The sequence below is a fragment of the Grampus griseus genome (genome assembly GCF_964374135.1).
Source record: "Grampus griseus genome assembly, chromosome: 2".
Taxonomy (NCBI): domain Eukaryota; kingdom Metazoa; phylum Chordata; class Mammalia; order Artiodactyla; family Delphinidae; genus Grampus; species Grampus griseus.
The window spans coordinates 105,357,302-105,366,366 of NC_139018.1; the positions used below are offsets into that span (position 1 = coordinate 105,357,302).

Below are 9,065 nucleotides of genomic sequence, written 5' to 3' on the forward strand. Positions count from 1 at the left end.
ATGCTAGATCATTTTTTTTACATATGGATACACCCCAGTAACCCCACCCAGATCAAGATACAGAATATTTACAGCAGCCCATAAGGTTCCCTGTATCCAGAGTGGTTTGTAATCAACAAACAAAAACGATTTAAAATCAGAACAGAAAACCAGAAGGTAGGTAAGGAACTTCGAAAGCTGGGCAAACTAAGGGCTGGATTTGGGGGAGGATATTAAGTAAGAATAAGACAGATTCGACTTCTATCTCCTCTTATTGGTGGGTGTAGAGTGCTTCTGTGATTCACACTCATTATGTCCATCGATCCTCACAATGACTCTGCCGTATAGTAAAGACTTTTTGCACGTGAGTAAACAGAAACATCCCTACCTGAAGCAGGAGAGAAAGCGGATCCAGCCACGTGGCAGAGGGAAAGTTGGAAGGCCTGTCGTCAGGTTACCTATCAGTGCCAATCCGGCCAGCCCACTGGCGGGCGTCCCAGGCCCCAGGTATAAAGGCTCAAGCCGACTGCCTTTAAGCTGTACAGAACTCCGCCACACGAGCTTTGATCTTCCCAGAGGCTGTATGCCTGTAGAGGTTGGTGCCACAGGCGGATCGGTGCGGAGACCTATATGACGCTGGACCCCAGGTACATTATGAGAGACCTATAGCCTTGCTTAACTCCCTCAGGGACTCGTTTGAGGCTCTTTGCACTTTAAGCGGGGAGCAAGCCGAATATCCTGGAAAGGATAATAATTATTTTAATTCTCTCTGAGGATTTGAGTGCAATAATCCAAGGATTCAGGAAACTATTGCACAAGCATAGTGCCACTTGGCACCGAGGACAGCACGAGGCAAACATTTTGAGAATCTCCTCCTGAGGCCAGCGAGGACAGGTCTAGATTAAGGCAACAAACCTAAAGTGTACACTACTACAGAAGAGAGAAGAACGATTGTTTTACCGTCAGGGAAACACTGAAAGATTTGCAACAGCAGCGTGAGGGGCAATTTGCCTGGTCTGGGGGAGGCAGGAGGAAGCACCCAATGAGTAGAAGAGACGGGCATTGCTGCGCCCAGCAGGGCTCACTATGACGATCCGTGTGTGCTTGTGCATTGCAGGCTGACCAGCTCCAGCAGAGGTTCCTCTGCAACCGGCACCTGCTGCCTGATGTGGTGCCTGGAGCGGCTCCGCTTGGGACCCGAGCACCTCCTGCGGGGCAGAAACCGGCTTTTCCAGGATCAGGCCGGCCGAGCCACTGCTCTCAGGCCCTCCCGGTGCGCAAACGTGCTCACCCCGGACCGCATCCCCGAGTTCTGCATCCCCCCGCGACTCGCGCCCTGCCCGACCCTGGCTGCAATCCAAGACAACAGGGGCGAAAAAGCAGGGACAGGCGACGGCGCGGGGCGCACGGACTGGGACCCACGATCGCAGGCTGCGCTCTCGTTGCCTCACCTGCCCCGGGCACGTACAGCCTGTGGCTTCTGCGCGGTGCTCGAGAGCCCGCAAACCCGCCGCAGGGAGTCGCTCTTCCTCCGGGGCCCGGGGGCCGCCCCGCTCCTGCCCGTGCTCCGCCCCCGGGCGCGCACCTTCGGAGGCGGCGTCGGAGACGCCCCCCTCGTGCCCCCGGGAAGAGTCCCTGCTGTGCCCCCGGCGGCCCTCGGCGGCTCCCGCCCGCACCTGGACACGCTCACTCTCCGACCCCGCGGCAGCCGCCTCCTGCGCGCTCCCGAGGGGCTGCTGCGCTGCGCGCAGAGGAGCAGCGGCCTGGCCAGTGCCCGCTCCGTCGCCAGCGGGGACGGGGACGACGACGACGACGACGACGAGCGCGGCGCCGGCTCCCTGTCCCCGGCTCAGGCCCCCGCCACGTCCCCTCCGCCGCCCCCCGACCCGCGGCCCGAGCGCCTGGAGGCCGAGGGCACCGTGACTCTGGACCGCGCCGGCGGCGCCCTGCGCCTGGGCGCCGAGTACAGTCGGGACAGCGGGCGCCTCCGCGTCCGGCTGCTCCACGCCGAGGGCCCGGCCGGTGGGGCCGCCGAGCCCCGCGCCCCCGTCGGCTGCCACGTCAGCTTCGTCCTGCAGCCGCCGGGCCAGACGCGCCGGCTGCGGGGCGCCGTGTTCCGGCGGAGACGCCGGGCGGTCTTGGAGCAGGACTTGTGCTTGGACGGGCTCTCGGAAGACGAGGTGCGCCGCCTGGCCGTGCGCGTCAAGGCCGAGAACCGGGGCCGCGGGCTGGAGCGGGGTCGCCTGCTGGGCCAGGGCGAGCTGCTGCTGGGCCCCGTCCAGCTCCTGTGAGGGCGCGCCCTGCCCCAGCTCTGTCCCTCGGACACAGCCGATTTGTACAAAATAAACGTGTTTTTATTATTCTACTCTGGCCTTTGTTTCAGTCTAGTGTTGGCAGAGATAATACTGTATTAATTACCACTGTAAAGGGTGTTATATTTTGTGTACATACTGTCAATATTCTTTTTAAGTAAACGGCATGCTGTTTTGCAGTGGTGTTTCCCAATGTTGATAGCCAATGGCATTGCAGGTGTTCCCCACGGTACTCTTGAGAGATAATGAATCACATGAAGTATTAAAATTAGAGGGTTTCTTGGTGATCTATTTGCTCCAATATCCTCATTTTGAAGTTTGTTCATTCCACAACATCCATTGAGACAATCTTAGAACATGTATTACTTTTGAAACATTGTTTTAGATCCTGAATAAGAAAAATGAGGCCGAGAGGAAGTGACTTGTTCAAGGTCAACAGTGAATCATGAGTAGGAGCTCCAATCTGATACTCTTCGCTACATCTTGTTGGAAGAGCACAGGAAGAAGTGAAACCATTTTAATATTTATAAGCTTAAATAATTATTATAATAGTTTTACCAGTGTCAACTTATTTCTTTCTTTTTTTTTTTTTGCAGTACGCGGGCCTCTCACTGTTGTGGCCTCTCCCATTGCGGAGCACAGGCTCCGGATGCGCAGGCTCAGTGGCCATGGCTCACAGGCCCAGCCGCTCCGCAGCATGTGGGATCTTCCCGGACTGGGGCACGAACCTCTGTCCCCTGCATCGGCAAGCGGACTCTCAACCACTGCACCACCAGGGAAGCCCATTATCAACTTATTTCTTAAAACAACCCACAAAATTGGTACAGCTATCCCCATTTAACAGATGAGGATATGGAGGCACAGAATAAAGGCAGATGCAGGATTTGCACCTAGGTGATCAGTATTTTACTCTTTACTCTGTATTAGTAACACTGCAATGTCGGAAAGGCTCATCTTACTAGAGTCGTGAAACTGCAACTTATATCTGAAATTGCTGACTCTGGGGTTGAGGTCTCTAAACATTTCTCACCCTCTAATAGAAAAGCAAATAGATTAAAATGAGTGATTTATCATCTCAAGCTACTGACTTCAGGCATTGAGATAAGCTGGGTCTACGACTGACTGAGGCAGAAGCTAAAGACTTCAGAGTCCTAGAAAAACGGGTACCAGCCTTATTGGCACCAGATGAGCTAATGTACCAGGGCAGAGTCAAGAGTACCTGTAACATTGTTCTACCTCCTCTGGCTTCTGATAGTAATAATAGGTTTACTATGTTTTAAAGGATGATTTTCCTTCATCCCTCAAATTCATTGCCAGCCAGGCATATTTCTTCCTTTCTTAGGCATATAGGAGGGAAATGTGTCCTAAATGAGAGTTGAAAATATTTAAATATGTGGTGCACTGTTAAATATGACTACTTCATCAGTCTGGGTTCAGAAATGGTTTCTGCTTTCACTAAACTGCTGACAGTTTTATCCATTGGTGCTCGTGAAAAATGCTACTTAGAAAAGAGTTTCAGTTTTAATAACAGCTCAAGCATAAACTGAAAGTGGGTTATTGTGGTAGATATTTATAATGACATTCATTGAACAAATGCGAAGAGTAACTGAATTAACTGACTGTCAAAATCAATCACATCCAGAAGCTCAAAATGGTTGACCAAATGAATGATGACATCACAGTAGTTCAGATCTTTAAGATGCTCTTTTATCTACGCTCAGTCACAGTTTCCTTGGTCTTCAAGCCAACGATTTTTAAAAATATACATATATATATATATATATATATATATATATACACACACACATACATACATATAACCTTCTTAATGATTTTAGAAGTTTGGTAGAGTAACTAATACTGAGTTCACATGTGTAGTGCTTTAAAAGGAAAATAAATGGAGAGTGAGAACAACCTGAGTATGCACAAGATCATTGTGGGGTTTTTTGTTTGTTTGTTTGTTTTAATAAAAACAGATTGTATTGATAGCTTAAACCATAAAATTTATTGCAGAAAACACTGCAACCACTATTGTCACTAGATTATATACAAGTAATGGGAAACATGAGAACTCCTAAAGCTCTTAAACATGAGAGCTCTTAAAGTTTGGGGGCAGAAGTGGCATTTTACTAAGAAGGAAAATCAATGCATATCAGGGACCTAAGTTTTCCATGAAATAACGGTGGGTATTTCCAAACAGAATCTCCACTAATGTCAAGTTATGGTTGATTGACTAATGCAATAGCCTAATCAACAAGATTTTAAATGACTTAAATAGAATCATTAATCATAAAACCATGGAACTTCAGAGTTGAAAAGAATGCTAAGAATCATTTTGTACAAATCCACATATCATAGAAGGGGACCAGAGAGGCAAACTGTAGATTGCCCCGTATCATGCAGTTAGTGAAAGAGCTGGGACTGAAACCAATTCTATTTTCATTTTGCTCTTGGACCACTACTTCCAAGAAAGGAGAAATACTTGTGCATCAATTATTTTACATCACTGATCTAATCTGAATTTTTTGCATTTAAGAAATCTTACTTGCAGTACAAATTTTTGTGATAATACAGTAGCAGCCTTTCTGGGGGCAAATTTAAATTTGATTTGCATTTTGCTGCCCTCTAGTGGATCCCTCATGTGTTTTGTCAGTGGGTCTATCTTCTTCCTATTAGACCATCTCAACCAATCTAATGCCAGGACCCAAGGACCTTGAAGATGTGTGCTAATATCAGATTACAGGAAGAAGTAGTAATAACTACTTCTAAATATAACTAAATATAAAAATACTTCTAAACTAACTAAACTGCTTCTAAAAATAACTAAATATAGCTATCTGAGCAAAGAAGGTGCCAAAATACTTTAGATTTTTTTAAAAAAACAACTTTTCCCAGTAATAATGAAGCTGGGAGTGTGTGGCAAACAGCATGTTGGTTGCAGAAAACTGCTTTAAGAGTTCTCATGTTTCCCATTGGGCTTTAGGTACCCATATCTTTTCCACAAATGACACAGCCCAATCTTGTCTCTTTGAGGTTTAAATATCTGAACATATTCAAAGAAAAACCCTATACAACAACGGGAAATATGTCAGTTTAAATAGGGTTAAGTACAAATTTAAAATCAAATCATTTTTGTCACTTAGTCTTACAAAGATAATTCATTCTATACCTAAAATACTAGCGTTAATATGACTGAAATCTGCCTAGAAGATTGTTTCTTTAGAATCTAATTTTCTTTTACCCACACTCAACAATTCTAAACATTTTCCCCATATCCATCCCCAAGACCTAGGTAAAAATACTCTTTTGGTCAAAGATATTTGAAAGACAGAGCAAAACGTGGGTACTATGTGATCTCTATAACATTAAAGCAATAAAAATATATAAGTGGATAGAAAGGTATCCAAAAGGTTAATTTAGAACACCTATCATATTCAAGATTCTAGATTTATAGCTGTAAATAAGACACAAAAGGTCCTTGCTCATATGGAATTAAGTTTTCAAAGGCAGGGGAGCAGATAGACAACAAACAAATAATTTTAGTAGTGCTTCAGAAAATTAAATGTGCTAATGGGAAAGAGTGTGACTAGGGTGAAGGGGCACCTTAGATTGGATGGTTAAGAAAGACCTCTATGAGGACCCAACACTGAGCCTCTTTTCTATGGTCATGTACATACTGCTATCATATTTTAATCCAGTGTGCTGATCTGGGGACTTCTGACCTCCCAGGGGAACCTGACAACGGTTTTCCTAGGAATTCTGCTAGTATGTTATCACTAGTGAGAAATACTTCCTGTGGGGTTCAGCCCTGCTATGTAGAAGATTTTCTGCCTCCAAGTTTACTAGTTCAACAGATGGAATTGACCTGAGACAGCCCATGGGGTTTACAAACCCAGTTTTCACTACCGTGCATCCCATAGCTAAGAATTTTATTATGGTGCCATGATGGCTCTGGCATTAATTTGAGAGGATTACAAACTCTGGTCAGATTAGGCCTTCAGGACATTAGGAAGCAAATAGCAACATGTTTTTTGTTTTGTTTTGTTTTGTTTGCAATGTTGTAGTTTTCAAGCAAATTTTTAATTCTGTATATGCTTAAATCTTCTCAACGACAGTGTGGGCTAGTTACTCTTATTGTACCTGGGGTAGATGCTGTAGGTTGGCTCCTTCAACGCACAATCCAACCCCTTATTGCTTTCTTTTCTGTGCTATAGAGGCTAGAGAACAAATACTTGCCTTCCCCAGGCCCCTTTTCCAGCTAAGGATAGCCATGCGACTCATCTATGGCCAATGAAAGATGGGGAGAAGTCACTTGATGGTGCCTCTTCCCCTTCCTCCCTCTCCCTGCTGGGATACACAAGTTGCCTGAGGAATGGCAGCCAGCACTAAGGACAGTAAAATGATCTTGGTTCACCAGTAACATCACTGATCCTCCATGCCAGCGCTGGACAGCCTACACCCAAAGTTCATGTCCATGAGACAAATACATCCTTTACTTGTTTCAGCCATTGCTAAGTTTTCAGATATATATGAACACAATCTTAACTGACAGAGACAGTGTCGATTTTACAGAGAAGGACACTTCTATTCAGAAGAATTAAATAAGTTGCCTGAGATCATGCAAGTAAATCATGAATTTAATTACAGACCTCTCAAAACTCCATGCTCACTGCTTTTTTCACCTCACCATCTTTCCTCATGTAAGCTATTTTAAAAAAACTTTTTTGGGGCTTCCGTGGTGGTGGCGCAGTGGTTGAGAGTCCGCCTGCCGATGCAGGGTACACAGGTTTGTGCCCCGGTGCGGGAAGATCCCACATGCCGCGGAGCGGCTGGGCCCGTGAGCCAGGGCCCGTGAGCCATGGCCGCTGAGCCTGCGCGTCCAGAGCCTGTGCTCCGCAATGGGAGAGGCCACAACAGTGAGAGGCCCGCGTACCACAAAAAAAAAAAAAAAAAATTTGAAGTACATTGAATCTGTAGATTGCTTTGGGTAGTAGAGTCATTTTCACAATGTTGATTCTTCCAATCCAAGAACATGGTATATCTCTCCATCTATTTGTATCATCTTTAATTTCTTTCATTAGTGTCTTATAATTTTCTGCATACAGGTCTTTTGTCTCCTTAGGTAGGTTTATTCCTAGATATTTTTTTCTTTTTGTTGCAATGGTAAATGGGAGTGTTTTCTTAATTTCACTTTCAGATTTTTCATCCTTAGTGTATAGCAATGCCAGAGATTTCTGTGCATTAATTTTGTATCCTGCTACTTTACCGAATTCACTGATGTACAGCTGACATACAATAAATTGCACTTATTTCGAGTATACAATTTCATGAATTTTGACATACACATGCACCCATGAAACCAATACCTCAATCAAGATAATGAACACAGTCATGATTCCTAATAGTTTCTTCATGTTCCTTTGTAATCCCTCTCTCCTGTCCCCTTCACGTCCCCTCTCTGGTCCCCAGGGAACCATCTGCTTTCTTCATTTATATATATATATATATATATATATAACTAAATCACTTTACTGTACAGCAGAAATTAACACAACTTTGTAAACCAACTATGCTTCAATAAAATACATTTAAAAAAAAGAAAATCTGACCCCATTTAGGAAGCTAGACTTCCAGAATCAGCATCCATTCTCCTACAGATGGAGATTTAGATGGTTTCCAGTCTTTTACTATTCTGAATAAAGCTGCTGTGACTATTCATGTACAAGACTTTGTGTGAGCATATGCTTCCATTTCTCTTGGGTAAATACCTAGAGTAGATGGGTGAATCATCATGTGATAACTTTTTAAGAAACTGACAAAATGGTCGTATCATTTAACTTTCCCACCACCAACATGTGAGAGTTCTGTTTGCCCTACACCTTGCCAAAACTTGCACATAGGAGGACCTTTTGAAGGAAACATATACTCAAAGTTTCTATTTTTTTTTCTTTTTTTACCTTTTACAAAGTTTCAATTCTGTTACCTATGTGTTATTACAACCATGTACCTCAGTCCTCTCGAGAATATTGATGACAGTTTTACTTTAATCATTAAAAAGTAGCAATAACAATTAGGCAAAATCCCCATTTAGGGCAGAATTTCAAAGTAATGTAACCATTATTATCTCGGTATAAGATATCTATAAAATATCTGGGTTCATTAAAAAAATCCTAGAACATCAGAATTTTAAAAATATTCAGTGCCAATTCAATAGTTTTCAAGTTTCATTGAGTTTCTTTCCCAAAGCGATTAATTTAGTCATTTAAAATCAATTTGGATAAAAGAGATCTATCATAGATCAGGATCAAATTTTGTGAGAGTCAGTTGAAGGAAATAACAATTATACCACTAGAGAAAAGTCTGAATCGAGATGGGGATTAGGGACACTCTTGCTTTTCTTCTAGGTAGGTTAATAGAAATCACCTTTGTCGAAGAATTGACAATCTCTTCTTTCCTATTGGTATCACCCTGAAGCTTGGGGAGCAGAAATAGGAGCTATCTGGTGACATCAGAGCTAGAATACTGCTGCAGAGCCGGTTTCTGACACTCATTATTCCAAGGTGCCACTCCACATTCAAATCTGGGCCTGGATATTCTGCAGCAACTCTCCAAGTGTTGGTTGCTGATACCAAATTCATTTTTTCAAAGAGGAGTTTATATTCAAAATCAGAGGAATGTAGGTTCCAGATCTCAGCTGCTGTTTTCTATCCGTGTCTCTCAGTCATGTCAATTAGCCTTTCTAAATGTCACTTCTTCCTAAGTAAAGAGGTAGTA

At 44.0% G+C, this 9,065-nt stretch overlaps 1 protein-coding gene across 1 annotated transcript; it reads left to right on the plus strand.

Annotated features, from left to right (window-relative positions):
• Positions 1-530: 530 nt before the first annotated feature.
• Positions 531-2,322, plus strand: C2CD4A (C2 calcium dependent domain containing 4A). The gene is made up of 2 exons (XM_082648138.1): positions 531-626; positions 1,097-2,322. Exons 1-2 carry the CDS (start codon positions 610-612, stop codon positions 2,268-2,270), a joined length of 1,191 nt encoding a protein of 396 aa, XP_082504264.1. The 5' UTR covers positions 531-609; the 3' UTR covers positions 2,271-2,322.
• The last annotated feature ends 6,743 nt before the right edge of the window (positions 2,323-9,065 follow it).